At 32.4% G+C, this 17,295-nt stretch overlaps 1 protein-coding gene across 3 annotated transcripts in view; it reads left to right on the top strand.

Annotated features, from left to right (window-relative positions):
• The window catches only part of LOC129229610 (caprin-1-like), a 48,334-nt gene that overhangs the window by 18,882 nt on the left and 12,157 nt on the right, over positions 1-17,295 (top strand). For 2 of the 3 annotated variants that reach the window (XM_054863950.1, XM_054863949.1), the window contains exons 8-10: positions 3,367-3,956; positions 13,079-13,145; positions 15,460-15,594. In XM_054863950.1, the coding sequence (XP_054719925.1) occupies positions 3,367-3,956; positions 13,079-13,145; positions 15,460-15,594 (792 nt within the window). The remainder of the gene's footprint in view (positions 1-3,366; positions 3,957-13,078; positions 13,146-15,459; positions 15,595-17,295) is intronic. The other variant, XM_054863952.1, reaches the window with a different exon arrangement.

The raw sequence follows: 17,295 nt of genomic DNA, 5'->3' as shown, positions 1-17,295 counted from the left end.
TTTCAATATATATGATGTAAAGAACTTTCATATGATTGTACTTACAGGAATAGTAAAAAATCTACTGGATTTTTTCTTGAAAGGTTGGCAGGGATGAATTAGTTATGTTGTAGTTTTTTTTTCCAACAAACTTTCAAACATTCATATTAGTTAAGTTATTGTCATGTTATTAATATTTCACAAAATAACAATCTTACGTTTCTAAAAACAAAATGGAAGGGTTTGATTTTCAAAGTTGTAAATTAAAATATGATTTAACAATTGTTAAAAAGAGCTGAAAATGAAATAATTAATTGTTAAAATACAAATTAAAATGGAGTACACAGTTGTCTTAAAAGCTTTGTCTTCTGGTTGCCAATCAAACTGTGTGTGTATATACTGCAATTTTCCTTTAGGTACGTACTTCGTATAAGTTTTTATTCACTATGACATTTACAATCTTTGAATTGAATTTGTACTGTTCTTCCACTTATTTTTGTCGGAAGTAAGTATTCTATAACAATAAAAATTTATTCTGTATTCTATGTTTACTTTTCTCATCTTCACCTACGTTTTCTATTTTGTGTGAAAGTCTTACAAATTTTGGCAATTGATTTGCATTAATTATTAAGTAACTTACTGTCAGCTTTTGATTTTGTTATTTAGGCAGAAATTTAAAAGATGTTATGAAATTATTCCCGTTAATTCATATTGATACAGTAGAATATCTTTATAGTGTCGACCTATATAATGCAATGCTCTATAAACCGCACAACTTTTCAGAAGTAAACAATGCATTTTGCAGTTAAAAAAAGCACTCTGTTCCGCCTCACAAACATAGAAATTGTTAGGCAAATTAAACTTTGTAACAGTGTTTCATCCTACCCCCCCCCCCCTCCTTTTAAATGAAAATTTGGATTCACAGTTTAAAAAAAAACTATCGCTGTTGAAAATACGGCTGTTATACAAACCATGAAGCTTGCAGAAGTGCATGATAGGTCGCTTTCTTTTGTGATACATATTTGTGATTGACTATATATATATGATATTGTATAATTAGTGCTTTAATACTCATTGCAGTTAAAACTTATTCTGAAGTGCAGAAAACATATATGTTCTAAATATTAGTTTCAAAATTTGTGAAACGATCTACATAGTGCCAAAACCTGTATAACGCAAAAGCTCTGATCCCGAGGTGTGCGTTATAATGGCCCTTTACTGTATTTCAATTTTTCCTATTTAAAATACAAAAAAATGAAATACGGTAAAAAAACATTACATAGAAGTTAGTTATCCCTTTGCATTATTTAATTTGTAATGTTAACAAATAATTAGCGTTATAATTATTTGCTTTTCTTTGACAGTTCAAAAATCTTCTTAATTAATAAATTTATCATTGTGCATTTAGTTCTAGCATTAAAACATTTTTCCGAATTTAATGTACAGGAATATATGTCAAAAAGGTTTAATGCTTCAGAACATCGTTTTAATTTTGTGCATCGATATTGCACTAGCTCATTTCATTTACTGTTGTGAGGTAAAATTGCAATAATGCCTGATGATTTGATATGGCTCAAAGTTTGGAGAGGGAATGAAAAGAGTGAATTCTTCTCTGGATATAAAACTACATATGTATATCATCAGCATCATGCTAAACTAACAAATGTGAAAAATTACGAATCGAGTCTTTTAAGTTCGATGGTTTGCCATAGTACTCAAAAAGGTCTACGTACTGGTTATAACTCCTTCAAATGACAGGTTTACATTTAGAGTTGTCCATAAAAATTAAAACATTGAAAATAACTAAGCTCTTCAGGCGGTAAAAAATTGTTTTAGCTCTATTGAAAAGTGCCAATATTCACATTCATTAGTTTAGCATGGTGCCAACAATGTGTATATATGAAATTATTAAAGACTGAAATTGGAGAATATCAACTTTCAAGGGTGATTCATCAGGGATATTTAGACTTTCACCAATATCTTTGGTACGAATGTTTTGTTATCCACTGGCAAATGAAAAAATATTCGCTGGATTTTGAGCTTACACAGTAACACATGCGCACAAACACACACACACACTGTCCTCCTGTGGTAAGTTGAGCTCCGCTGCATGACAGATTAAACGATTCCATTTGTTGAAATAGGTGCAAGGAAAAATACCTTTAGAACTTGCGGATTTAGTCTGCAATGTTATTACCCATTTGACGAACAATATAATTTGGGTAAAAAGTAGCAAGCCGTGCAGGATTTTCTTGCCAATTAAAGGCTTGCAATGGTAGCCCAATTCTGCAATTCCTCTTCTTACTGATTGTTCTCCCTTGAAAGAAATGGAATTGCTCAAGGCCATAGCTCAACTTGTCAGAAGTGGACAGTATAGGTCTATTCCAAAAGTAATGCAATTATTTTTTAAAAAGTAATTTATTGAACAGATTTGCACAAACACTTAAAGTTCTTCAAAGTCATGTCTTTGGGCTTCTACACATTTTTTCCAGCATCTCTGCCATGACTGGTAAACGCCCTAAAAGGTGTTTTTTTGGAACATCTCCCAAGGTCTTCGTCACGACTGATTGGATCTCTTCTATGGGTAAAAAATGGGTTCCTTTCAGGTCTGTCTTAATCCAAGGGAGCAAAAAAGTTTTCCAGGGTAACGTCAGGACTGTAGGGGTGGGACAGCATTTTCGCCTGGAACTCACGGACTCGCAGCGAGTTGTGGCAAGGCGCTTTGACATGATCTTGCCTCACATTTTTCTTATTGCTCAATTTTGAGTAACAATGTGAAACACAGCATGTTCAGTTCATTAGCAATCATCTTGATAGTCAATTGACGGTCAAAGTCCAACAATGGACGAACACGGGCCACATTGTTATTGATTTTGCTGGTTGATGGACACCCAGAACATTGTTCGTCTTGAACCACTTCCTGGCTGTCTTTAAAGATCTTTAACCATCTCAAAACTTGTGAGTACGTGAAAGAAAAGTCCCCATAAGCCTCATGAATCATTTTGTTAGTTTCCTCGAGATTTTGTTGGTTTAGCAGCAAAACTTAATCTTGTACCCTTTTCCCATGACATGGTCGGTGCGCAGAGGTTAACATTAACTGCCATCCGGCCACTTCCACAGCTCGGAGAACCCTGAGACTGACTTTCCGGGAAAACTTAGGCCCCCCCCACCTAACCAAAGTAGTTCCATTTCACTCTGATTGATAAAAACTGGCCCGGAAAATTCAATTACATTACTTTGGGAATACACCTTGTGTGTGTGTGTGTATATATATATATATATATATATATATATATATATATGCCTTTGTGACTGTAGTAAACATCATTAGAATTTTGTAAAAAACCTAAAATATCATGATTTTTTAATAATATTATTATTTTCTAGCTTCTTGCACAGAACCACAAGCAGCCTCATCTCTTCCAGGAGCAACCTATTCAAGTGTACAGTTTTCGCCATCATCCCAGTCAATGGCAGCTGCAGCAAGCATCGTTTCACAGCATCGCACACGGAGACCAAGCGAAGAAACCATGTCCAGTCATCCATCACCTAACATAGTACTCGCTAATTCAGCATCCTTGCAGCAACAGGTTGGACAAAGCATTCCAGCTTCGGTATCTATTCCTCCAACCACACAGCCCATCGATTTTGACCCTGCCCGACCTATACCTACACAAACATACACCAATCAAAGTTTCTCCTCGGCAGTCCATCCGATGATGGCTGCCGTGACTCAAAATTATGTTCCTGTTGTCACTTTACCACATTCTATTCCTCCGCCTCATGTATTGTCTTCAAACATGGCTTCAAACTTGGTTGTGCAACCTTTGCCTCCGAGAAGCACGGTGGCTTCCTCGCCTCTGGCTGCTAATCCTAACGCTTTGTCAATGGCAGCACAGACTTCGGTGAGTGGACTTTCAGCTGCATCTGCGCTCTCTCAACAGGCGAACATCTATTCGCTTTGTCTGAAAATGAATGTGAGGATGAATTTTAGTTTTTTCAATTGTTTTTTTGTGTTTTGTTTGAATTGTAGTTTTACATCTGGGCAATTCCATTTTCATAGATTGATCATTTATTGTACAACCTGCACACCCTGCAAAGACTCCAACACTGTTAGATTCTTGTTTCATTTCATTGGCTTTTTTAAGAACGTAGACTCTAATTCTATTAAATGCAATTACAGGGGTCTGGCCAGAGGATATTTGGGTCCGTTAACGGACCCTTCATAAAAATCCGATCAACCAAAACGGACCCTTCACAAAAATCCGATCAACCAAAACGGACCCTTCACAAAAATCCGATCAACCAAAACGGACCCTTCACAAAAATCCGATCAACCAAAACGGACCTTTCACAAAATCCCGATCAAACAAAACCAAACAAAAGAGACCCTTCACAAAATTCTAATAAACAAGATCGGATCTTTCACAAATTGTTTATTGAAAGAGCAAATCTGAAAGTAAAATAACGCATATTTCTGTGTATAAACCGATAATTTTTTGAACCTTTTTTTAAGTCAAATTAGAGGGATCAGATTATAATATATAATTGATATTTAATATAATATATTTAATATAATATGTATTGATATTTTTTTTCAAAATCGGGTAATTTTGAAAAAAGAAAAAAAAAAAAAAAATCGGCACTCTTTTGATGCTCCTTCAAGCCTTCCAGCGATAAATAATTCTAACTGCCAAATAAAAATAATGGTTCTTTGTTTTATCACAGCTAATTAGCAGTGGTTCTGTTGTAAGCTTTTCTGAAAAGGCATTGGTAAGCACTTTTCTCCCCTCTCATGATTTAATAAACAATAATAATATGTATCTGCGAAATGAACTTAGAACTGCAAAGGGATAGTAAGGGTGGGGGAAAAAATATGATCGCTTCAGATAGGGTTACCAACTTCAAAATTATCACCACTTAGCGTCTGGCGTTGAACCTTTATAATGACTTGATTAGAAAATATTCCCATCATTTTACCAGCTTGTCAATATTTGTGTTTTTACGGTGGGTGTGGTGCGATGTTTAATTGTTATTTTGGGAGAAAATTATATGGGTTTTGATTTTTCGATGCTAATAAGGATGATTAACTTTAAATAAACTCTTTTAATTACCGTTTCTTTTTTCTTTAGATGTCTACATTTTGAAATATGTAATCTTTTAACATCCAATATGAGAATCATATTTTGTTCTTTTTTCAAGCTAACTTCGCTTTATTAGGATGCAAATAAATGAAAAGTCTTTTTATTTCTGTTAGAACTCTCATTTCAAGTTTTTAAAGCAAAATTCCATTTTCTGTTATTAAGTCAAAAATTAAAATGCTGAATAGATGGTTTATTTTATTTTATTTATTTATTATTTTTTTTTTTGCTTCAACTGTGTCCACAGATATTAATGAAATGTTTAGCATAGGACTCTAAAATGCAATTTTAAAATAATTTTATCAAAAATATTTCTTTCACAAGCTGTTTTTATACTTTTGATGCCTTCACTTTGAGAATTGCGATCTCTTTGCATCCGCTACGGGAATCCGATTTTTAGAATTTTTGATGATTGTTACGCTTTGTTAAGAGGTAAACAATTAAAATATCTTTTTATTTTTGTTAAAATCACTGAATTTATAAGTTTTAAACGAAATTCTGTGCTTTTTAAGAGTGTCTTGAGTCAAAAAGTTAAATGCTGAACCCTATTCTGAATTTTATTTTATTAATTTATTTTTTTGTTACAATTATTTTAAATACTGTACCGAAATATTTCTAGTATAATTTAACATAATGTAGAATGGTAGATAAATATTGATACTTGAGAGAGCGATGTCCCCCCCCCCCGCCAAATATTAAACCACTCCAGAATGATTTTCTCGACATAGAAGAGGAAAACACCTAACTTTAAGTTTATTTATGCAGTTTGTGCCATCTCTACATTCTAAAATTTCGTTTAAAAAAAAAAAAAAATTGCAAAATTATTTGATTTTTCACAAAATTAATTCATTTTTCACAAAATTATTTGATTTTTCACAAAAAACGGACCCTGTGAAAAATCCTAGACAGACCCCTGAATTAAATTTCAAAGCCTTCTAGAAACATTATTTAAGGGGTCTAAGGACCTTTAACCTTCAAAATTTTTGACCTCCTGGAAAAAATATATGCTATACATAATTTAATTCTAAACAATTTGATACCTTGTTTATTACCATACGCAAAAAACTTTTCAAGTTATCGTAAAAATGCGCAACCTTCCCCCATAGAGGTTTATGTCAACAGCATCTGTTTAAGCCTCTTTTTCTCAGGTGCTGGTTCCTCGTTTTGCTTGCGTGATATCTCAGAGAGTTATTTATATTTCCGTAAAAATTTTAGTGCATGTTTGTCTGGTTTATTTTTATGATCTGAACCTAAATTTATTTATTTATTTTTTTTTTTTTTTGAAATTTGAAAAATTAATATCAAAATGTTCCAAAATTTTTGGCAAAAGTTTTTTTTTTTTTTGATATTAACTTTCATTTTTAGTTAAAATTTAAGTTCAGATCCTAAAAATAAACCAGACAAATATGCATGAAAAGTTTTACGGAAATATATATGAAACTTTTTGAGATATCATGCACGCAAAACAAGAAACCGGCACCTGAGAAAAAGAGGATTAAACAGCAGCTGTTAACATAAATCTATGGGGAAAGTTTACATATTTTTGCGATAAGTTGCAAAGTTTTTTTTGCATATGGTAATAAATAAGGTATCAAATTGTTCAGAATCAAATTATGCATAGCATATATTTTTTCCCGAAAGTTTAAAATTTTGAAGGTTAAAGGTTTTTAGACCCTTTAAATGATATTTTTGGGCCCAGTAACGACCATATCTTATGAGATAAGTCCATTACTGAGCAAAGAAAAAAAAAAGTATTCTTTAGGGAAATTGTCAATTTGATTACATTACATGGAAGTAGATTCCATGTTCTTCATAAAGTTAATGCAATGAAATATCAATCTGACTTATTTGGAGTCTTTGTTGGGTGCTTTGTGCAATAATCAATATCTGTTAAAATGGAATTGTCCATATATACAGGATGTTTATAAATTGTTTAGTAACTATCCCAAGAGGAACAATATTTGCAGTGGAACCTATTCTCAAGATTCCTTCAGTGCATCCGGAAAGAAAAAGTTGAATTTTTTAACAGTAACAAAGAATATATAGCTTCTGAAAACATAAAGAGGTGGGAGTATAAGAGTGGTCATCACATACATGTCTACCCATATCTTTTTGCTTATACCGACTGCATAATTCAGGGCTCCACACAGTAGGGCGAAAACGCCAAAAAGTGCTTAAAAATGTTTTTAAACCTCTCTCGCTTGTTTGTTTTCACAGGCATGTAATTAGCAAGTTATTTCGAATTGTTTGGGCTCAGGGTACAAAGTTTTTCTGCTTTACGCAGCTAATTCCTTTTCAGGGGCTTTCTACGGACCATTGATGACTAATTAATATTAATTTCTAAGAGGACATTTTTTTTTTTGTAGAGTGTTTTGAAAAAAATATCTTTGAATTCCCAAGTTTTCGGTGCAGATAAAAATCGGTTTTTGGTTTGAGAGTTCGATTATTCATTTTTTTTTCATCCTATTACTATTGTTGGACATGAGAGAAATTAAATATATACCCGCCTTTAATAAGAAAAAAAAAAAAGACTACTTAAAAGCAATTTTTTAAATTCCCGTGCTCATGGTTCTTCAACTTTCTAATGGCTCCCTTGAGCTTTGTAGTGGACGAAGGGCTCTAAAATCCCAGTTCTGATTGCCTAAGAGGCAGGCCTATGCAAATTTATTTATCGTCAATTGGTTGAATATAAGGAAAAAAAAACATTAAGTGTTTTTTGGCGTTTTCGCCCCACTGTGCCCCGCATTGAGCAGGTCACCTTCTGTGTTTGTAATTCTTTATTTTACAGCATTTTCATTTAACTATTAAAATGCAGTTTCTGAGGAATTTGTATTCACATCTCTTCGAGGGGGGTGGGGATATTTAATGCAAACATTTTCAAAAATATTCCTATTAATTTTTTTTTTTAATTAAAGTAAAATCATTTTCATCAAGTGACACTAAACAGCTGTAACTTTTTCTAAAACTGTGTTTAAGGTAAAGATTGAGCAAGTACTTAGCAAAACTATTTAATGCTTATTTCAGACATTTTTTTTCCTTAAAATTTTTAGTTCATTTTAGTCTTCTATTATGAAGAGAATAAAAGTTTATTAATTTACTTTTTTGCAATGGAAAAACCCTTTTGTTTGTAATATTAGAACATTTGATTCAAATAACTCTCATTATGGTAGCTTCAAAAAATATTTTAAATATAAATAAGTATTTTTTTTACCCCCTGTTTGTTGGTCAAATTGTAGAATATGAATGCTCAGAAAGTTACATATTTGTTAAAAATGACAGTGCATCATATATTAAATGATCAATCCTACATTTTTTTTTTTTAATCCTCATTTATTTTCATTGAATAATTCGGAAAACTTGCTATACAAAGAAGTATGCTGTTTTGAAAGAAATTTATATTTTATTATAAAGGCCTTACAAACTAGTTTTTACATGCTTCATTGAAAGAATAGTTTTTAAACTCTAAATTAACATTTCTGTCGGAATTGATACTTGTCACATGGGTAGAAATTTAGCACATCAACAGGGGTGCCCACCTAGGGGTGAGGGTTGAGGGGTATTTTTCTCATTTTTTGGGGGAGGGAGAGTCTGGTTTTAGGGGGGAGTGCACCATTGCTCTTGGGGGGGGGGGCACCCCTGACATCAACATACCCCATTTCATTAAGTCTAAATAACTGCATCAGTTCTTTCTCACTCGCTTTCGCTCAGGCTGTACCTGTTAATCTTTCTAAGCTTGGAATCATAATCAAAAATTAAGTTTCTTTGTTAATATTGTTTGTCTTGATATGTATTACCACTCCTAAGTTTTTGTAAACAATTTATGAACACTCTGCATTTTTGAAATGGAATCCACATTTGCATGCTGTTGATACGGTTGAGATAGATTTAATATTTTACCCATTATTATAGTATTCTGTGTGTTAATGATAATCTACTAAGTTGATTCTTACTTTTTGTGTGAAACTTCTTGGCTGCAATTATTTCATAATTAATTGTCATTTAATCATTTTTTTTCATACATCTGTGGAGAGCGACTTTCTGAAGTGGTAAATAGGTAGCCAAAACTGAAAAATTAAATTATTTTCTTGAGTCATCTGTCTCATTCAATCTCACAAATAAGAATCAAAAGCCTGTAAACCTTAAACAATATGAAGCTCATTTTATCAGGTGAAAATATTTTACGATAATGAAGCTTGCTGAAACAAAAGCTTGAGTCATGTACATTGTAAAGATTCAGCCAATTTTCATATTTTTTGCCATTTTTTCCAGTTTTTTGGGCTGACCTAGATAAAGTACCATTTTGCACACAAAATGACAAACTAATACGTACAGTGAGTCTCAAAAGTCCGATGTTCCATTGAATTTACTGTGCTTGATTTGAATTTGAACATATATTTAAAAAAAACACAAAATCAAAATTTTTGTAAATTGTAATTACTTGTAATTGATTTTAGTATAAGACTTTGGAAAGGATATTAAATTTCCCCTTTGATTCTGCTTTTGAAATTAGCGAATTCTGCTAGCTGTGATTTCTTTTCCTGTTTCCCATGTTATCTGCAAAAATTTAAATTTAATTTGTTTGTGTTCTCGCCCACATTATCTTAATATGAGGTTGACAATCAGTTTTTTTTAACTTTTAAAATTTAATACTAGAATTTGGTGGTTTAATTTCTTTTATGCTACTTTTTGGCTTGTGTTTTGTTGACAAACTACTGCACTATATCTAGTACAGTAATAAATTCAAATTAAAATTGTTAAATTTCCTCTTTTGGACCGTGTACTTTTGATTGATATATCAGTGATGTTAGATCAAAGAGTAAGCTTTTCCGTCTTTTTATTTATTGGTGTTTCGTAAATAAATTAGACTTGTGATTTTTCAATACTTTTACTGAATTCAATATTTTTCGAGTGAGCAAAATACTGCGTGCAGAAAAAGAAGGCATTGGAAGCTAAATGCAACATGTTCCAGTTAATTTCATGCATCCAATTAGAATAGTCAGCTGTACAGGTACAAAAATACATTGGAGAGCTTTCAAGTGTAGTATAATATACTAACAGTGTTGCGGTTAGTTCACAAAGCATTTCAACCCAAAGCATTTTCACAATTTCAGTATTTTTCATCCTGTTTGGGTCACATGTCTGACATTACCAAGTGTATAACATGCAGTCGAAACTAGTGTATTACTTCAAATTTTAATTTGCCATATTATTTATTTAAGAAACTATAAATCTTATGTAATTAAACTGAGCGTATCTATGTATGTATGTATTTATGTTCAAGTTACTTCTCCCGAATGGTGAACTGATTATTAAACCAGGTATCAACAGATTCGTAATTGTCTCGTCTTTATGTTAGGCTATTTAATATAATTCTCCGATAATAATAAGTGTAGACATTAATTAAAAACTTAATTATGCTACTTAGATTTTGACGTAAAATCCCTATTTTTGAAAGGTTTCCTCCATTAAAATTACTATTCAGTGCTTTATCTCAACTTTCCGTAACAATACTTTTATTAAAATATGTAGCGGTGAAGAAAATCATTGAGAAGAAAGATGTGTTGTCATTTTTTTTTCTCGCATTTGAAGAAATAAAATTCTGGCTTTTGTTTTTAAGCTTTTCCTGTAATAGGGGGGGGGGGATTTAAAATGTTTCCTTGGTTATTTTTCCTCAATATCCCACGAAATTTCATTGATTTTTTTTTTGTTTAAGCCTGATTGTTGAACACTTGTCACTTGACATAACATTTATTTTCAAGGTGCATCGTGCAAAGCTGGGCTACGCAGCTAGTGTATGTATAATTATTGTTTTAAGTAGTACTTAAATCAGAGCGATGTGTTTGATATCAAGCTCCAAGAGGATGGATCCTCTTTGACCCTCGTAAATGACGGGTCTGCTGTTAAAGTCAATATTCTTTTTTCTTCTTTTAAATGAGAAATTCTAACTCTTAAAATTAATCAATCTTATTTTTATTACAATCTTATTTTTATGACATGTGAAGAACTGTTATCTGTTCATTGTGCAAAATCTTTATAATTCGTCCTTTAAGTTGAACAGAAAATTATAGATTTCTTAAGTTAATTTTTTACGTTAGCTTGCAATTTTCTCTTCTGATAACTAGGTAACTGTAGCTATGGTAGCTCATAGCATAGCTGTCAACCCAGAAGAAAACATCACTTTTTTTAAAAAAGGAAAAGGTTTTGTATAATTATAGATAATTTCAGGAAAATGACCTATAGCAAAAACTAAAATTTCTTACGAAATACAGAAAAAAATCGATTTGATAACATGAAAATATATCCCTCCTTCGTTCGTGAAATCGTCCTTTGTATGTGTAGATCATAATTTTTATGTGTGTTAGTGCTATATTAAGTAGCACTTGGATCAGTATTAAGATACTTATTACTGAGCGAAGAAGTGACTATTAAAGAAAGGAACCATTGACATTTCAAAGTTTTTGCACTATATAGTAAGATAGATTTTGAGAATCTAATCATACGTTTTAAATGAAATAAAATTTGAAATTTAGTTATTAACCTTTCATGATTTTAAGCCAAAAGTTAAAATATAAAATTAATTTTGAAATATATGTAAAAGAAGGAAAAAACTTTGACTAATTTAACAAATAGAGAAATGAAAAGTAGTAAAAAAAATTATAGGTCTTCAGCATAGCCATTCATATGCACAGTATAAAACAGTATGTAAAAGTTTTAAATGTATTATCTTTAGAAATATCGCTCAAGTACTTTCTAATAATGATAAATGCATAGCTGAATTTTACTCTTCATTAATTTTACATGTGAAGTTTTGCTAAAGTTTTCTCTATGTTGTCATTTTATGAGCCGTGTAGTAGTACAGTCAGACCTCCATATATCGTAGCAAATTGCCAGAAAAAAATTTGATATGTAGAAATTTCGATACGTAAGATATGATCTTAGTTTATCATAAAAATCTTCTAAAAGATTAAAATAAAAGCTAATTTTCGTGCATGAAACCCAATTTCTAATTTATATGAGCATCGCATTAAGTGAAAGTTAATAATTGCAAAATTAACCGAAATTATATTTTTGCGCCTTCATACATCTTCATTCTTCGACAATTCTACTTAATCGCAATATTAGGGGATTTCCGTTTTGAAAATGTAATCGAGAGAAAAGTAAAAAAATCTATTTAACTTGAATGATTTTTACTGAAGCTAAAAAGACTAGGAAAGATAATCAACAGAGAAAAAGGATAACTTGAAACTGATTTGACAGTGCTACTGGTTACAACTAAGATTTGAAGTAAACTTGAGGAAATTTAAGAACTCCAGAACAGAGCAACGACTCATCTACACACCCTTCAACCCCAGATTCCTTATGAGTTTCATAGCAACTGTAAGTGAACATAATTTTCTCCCCTAACCTTCCTTAAATAGTCTAAAGTGGAAAAGAAATCTACGAATGTTTGGAAAAAAAAATTGATATATAGAGATTTTTTTCGATATATAGAAACAATTTTTCTATGTAATGATCATGGAAATTTGCTGGGATTTCGATACATAGAAAAATTTTGATATGTGGAAGTTTGATATACGGAGGTTCGACTGTATATGGTTATTGCAGCATTTATAGTTAATGTGAGTCATTTTTGTGTTAGTTAAATCATTTACACTTATAATTTTTGCAATTGCTCGGCAGGTACTTGACAAATTAGTTGAGCATACCCATAGTGTTTGATATGGCACTAAATTTTAGTCACATAGAAATGGTTACTTATCATTTAAAAAAAACTGATAGATAATTATTTTTTCCTATCAAAAAGTCCTTAATTTACACATGCCAATGTTGGCATCTGTGGTATGAATAATATCCAAGCAAAAAATTGTCATCAAGTTTTGTCTCTTCTGTTCTTATTTGGTTGCATTTTGAGTTTAAATTTTGATTCTAATTTTTTTTTTCTTTCTATTCACTTGTAGCAATTGAATTCTGAAAGTACCCAACCTTCTGTTACATCTCCTTATGAATGTAATGAAATACAAGATGGTAAGCAAGATTACATTTGAACGTTGGTTCTTTGTCACAGAATTGATATTATATACTATCACTAAAACTATCTCTAAATATTTTAGTACATTGCTAAAACTTTTCATGTACAGTAGAGAACCAATTATCCGGGAAGTTCGGGACCATAGCTATCCCGGATATCTGAATTTCCCGGTTTTCTGGATCGCTAAAAAGATCTCTTGGCCGATTGTTTATAAAACTTAAATTATTATAATAAATAGTAATACGTATTAAAATAAGAAGAAAACAATTCAGAAATGCTTATCAATATCAAAACATTAAAAACTACTAGTGAAAGAATAATTTAAACACCAAAAACTTAAGTTATTTAATAAGACCTGAGACCCTCACATTCATTTTGAAAAGGAAAGAAAAACACCAATTTTCGATGTTTTAAAATGAAAGAGGATGTAGGGAAGGGCAAGAAACAAGTTTTTGAACGTAAATTGTGCGATTCTTATAGTGTATGAGTGTCTAGATTCCACCATCAACAATCCGGAAAATTCGAGAATCTCGGTGTTTGACGCGCTTTTTGCGACGACACTTCCGCTTTAAACGGTTTTAATTAAAGGCCATTCAATAAAATATTTGCATTATAATGTGAAAATATACAATTCTTTAATTTTCAGTTGGAATAAAACACAAAAATTTTAGACTTACGTGTGTACTTTTTAGTTCAAGAAAAGATTCCGGAAATTTTTCCCTGCGTTAAAGACAACCCTTTGAAGTTCGTTTTTGTAAATATTTTCCCGAGTTATAGATGAGTAATATGGTATTTATTAAGAAACCGCTCATTTTCTTTTAGGTATTTCAAAAAAAAAAAGCTTAGTTTTTCAAAAATTGCCAAAAATGCGTATTTTTAAAAAAATGGCGGGAAAAATCGGCAAAAGGTTGTTGGTTTTCTGGTTTCCCGGTTTTTTGGTTCCCGGATTAAAAGGTTCTGCCTGTATCATTTTTATGGTAAATGGAACCAAATAAAAAGGTGAGACATGAAAAAAATCAGATTTTTTTTCACAGCTTTTAAGCTCCACCCTAGATTCCAGTAACGTAATGGCTATTAAATCTAGCCTGAAAGGGCATTACGTACAAATGGATCTTACATTGCATTGGTATTTATTGCAAAGGGATTTCACTGTATTCATTCAACTTATTTTGGGTGTTATATAGTGTTTTGTAACTAAAACTGCAGCTCTCAAAGCTTAATTCCTCGAATATCTAACCTATGTATTGACAACATCTTTTTATTTTGTAAATTAAGTGGGACATTTTTCTGGAAAATACCGGAGAATTCAATATCCTCATATAAATAAATAGCCCATGATCAAGTAACTTGCGTGTTTCAACAATGAAATTCGCACTGCAGCATGATAGTTTGATAATATACATGAAATATATCGCCAGCTCATAAAATTTGCGTTTACCAGCTTCAGTCACTCGTCTGGTCAGTGCTAATTCTTTATAAGCTGCTGGTTTGTTTGGCACTGTTGGCTTCCTTAAGAGGTTTTCCACCTCCAGCTCAATCACTTCCTATCAAGGGCGTCCATATGCAAAATTTTAAGGGGGGGGGGGCTCACATATTTTCCCCATGGTTTAGCAGGATATTTTCCCCATAGAAACCGATTTCAGCACAGATTAGCGTTATTAAAGATTGATATTTTTAATAAATTATTCATTTATGGCTGGAGAAGAAATGTTTTTACATTTTTGCAAAGAAAAAAGTACTGAAAGCAAGGAAGTTCTCATTTCTAGAGGGGGGGGGGCTTGAGCCACCTCTCGGCCCCCCATGTAGGCACCCTTGCTCCCTATGCTAATGCTGATGAGCGCTAATAGGCACGAAACTGCAGTCCTCGGCTGGAATGACTGAAATGGCGGTGTATTTTATGTATTTCTGCCTTAGCCCTGTCTATAGGGAACTTACTGAAACTTGCCGAAAATTTGATAATATGTTTTGGTAATGTTTAATATGCAGGGAAAGGCTTTTTTTTTTGTGACAAGGCTGAACTTGATCCGGTAACTTGTCAGTTTTACTGGTAACACTGTCATTTCAGGGGAATGAAGAAACGATAAAATGGTCAACAATGAACGCTGCCTGCTGGAGTTCAGGGTTAATTAACTGGAGTTAGGGTTAAAATTTCAACTATCAAAATCTCACCAAACAGGCAATTGCTTTGTTCCAATGTAGAAGAGTAGAAGCAATTTTCACCTGTCATACCTTGACGGGCGACTTTCTAGTTCTGAGTAATATATAAATAAAAAAATAGTCTTTTTACAAAATTTTTCTCTATGATTACAGGTAGTATGGGAAAAAATTCAAGCGCTTCATTTGGTAATAATCGTGATACTGGTAATGGCAGGGAGAGTCGATCAAGGTGTGGAAGTAATGCTTATCAAAGAGGCTCTGATCAAGTTGGATATGGAAATGACACAGGTTTGCTGCATTCATTAGTTAGATTATCATACTTATTTTGTATAAACAGTCAATTCCCCGTATTCAAAGTAGCAAATTGTCAGGAAAAAAAAAGACGTGTGGAAGAGATCTTAATTTTTTCCTAATTACTTCTAACAGAATTAAAGTTAAAGCAAATACTTTAACACTAAACTCCATTTCTAATAATTCTTATGCGAATCATATTGTATGAAGGTTAAGGGTTAAAAAATCAGTTTAAGGGGAAAAAAATATAAAGCATGGGTGCAACACCTTCCGTCTCAGGACAGATTTCCGTCTTGGTGAAATTTCGGAGACGGAGGACGGGACGGAAAGAAATTGGACTTTCCATCAGTTTTTACTTTAAAAAAAAAGAAGGGAAATTGGGTGTTTGAAAATATGTTTTAACCATACCGTTTCATAACCACGAATTTACATCGACATTCTCTCCATTTTATGGGCTTGTTTTTTTAGTTGCATGGGGGGGGGGGGGCTTTTGGAAGCGTGGCTTTTAGACTCTCGCCGTTTAACTTTTTTTAGGTAGCTCTGTTACTTCCAACTCAGTGCATTGCAGGCTGGAGTTGCTCGCTATTCCCACAGAGCCCACAAGAACCCTTTCTCTATGATGGCAGTTGTCTACATTTAGGTTTTAGGAACAACAATATGAAAAAGTGCCAAAGAGACACACACACAGACATAAAGAAAAGAACAAAAAAAAAAAAAAAACAGCTTAAATATCAAATTTAAAACTAGGTTCATATTGATACAAGAGTCAAAGCTTAAAATTCAAATGAAGCACTAATTCCAAAGCTGGCAGAGGTGTAGAATTTTTGTTGAGCACACATGCGTGGAGGGGGGGGGGGGGTAAAAATATTTTCTTTGAACACATCACCAAACTTGCACCCATGATATAAAGCAATAGAATCTTTTTATGAAACGATTATCTAAGCTGCGGTTACATTGATCAGAGCCCCCTAAATGCCTAAACTGGCTTTTCGTCTTTGTTGCCAATTCTAATATATTGAAAAAAAAAGAAAATGTTTTGGGCATCAAGAGAAAAGATAGTTTGAAGAAAAAAAAGAAAAAAACATTTGCACTATTTTTACCATAAACACCAGATATTTTGGAGGATGGTGTCCTGTCCTCCCTCTGCAACTACAGCATTGTAACAATGGATTGTATAGGGCATCGGTTGGTTTGTGAACCCCTGGGGGTTCATGAAAGATTTTAAGGGGTGTTCGCGAGAATAATATTGTAATGGTGGAACTTTAACGTACTAGTTTGAGATGAAGTTCAAAACATTTTTTACTATCATATAGTCATTTATCCATTCAATGATTTTTGGATGCAATTGTCAGCATACTTGCTTACCTATTCCAAGTCCTTTTCAAGAGGGCATAAATTTTGAGGTTCTAGTTTTTTTCTCAGGAAAAAGATCATTTAGTTAATCTGAGACAGTTTTGACAAAAGTATTTTTAATGATCATTCTTTGATTTACTTCTTCTTTCAGTTTTACAAATAAATGAACTGTTGTGCGAGAAAAAGATATTTTAAATTTTATTACCCTTTTGGACAACGTTTGTATGTGACAAAGGATTTTCAAGATATACAGAGATAAAAACAGAAGCAAATTAAATATTGACTCTAGTGAATGCCTAAAACTCTGATATTTGAGCTAAACTTTGAGATCCTTTATTCTACAAC

The sequence above is a fragment of the Uloborus diversus genome, chromosome 9 (genome assembly GCF_026930045.1).
Source record: "Uloborus diversus isolate 005 chromosome 9, Udiv.v.3.1, whole genome shotgun sequence".
In the NCBI taxonomy this organism is placed as follows: Eukaryota; Metazoa; Arthropoda; class Arachnida; order Araneae; family Uloboridae; genus Uloborus; species Uloborus diversus.
The sequence above is the reverse complement of the archived record's forward strand: the minus strand, read 5'-3'. Positions and strand labels throughout refer to the sequence as shown.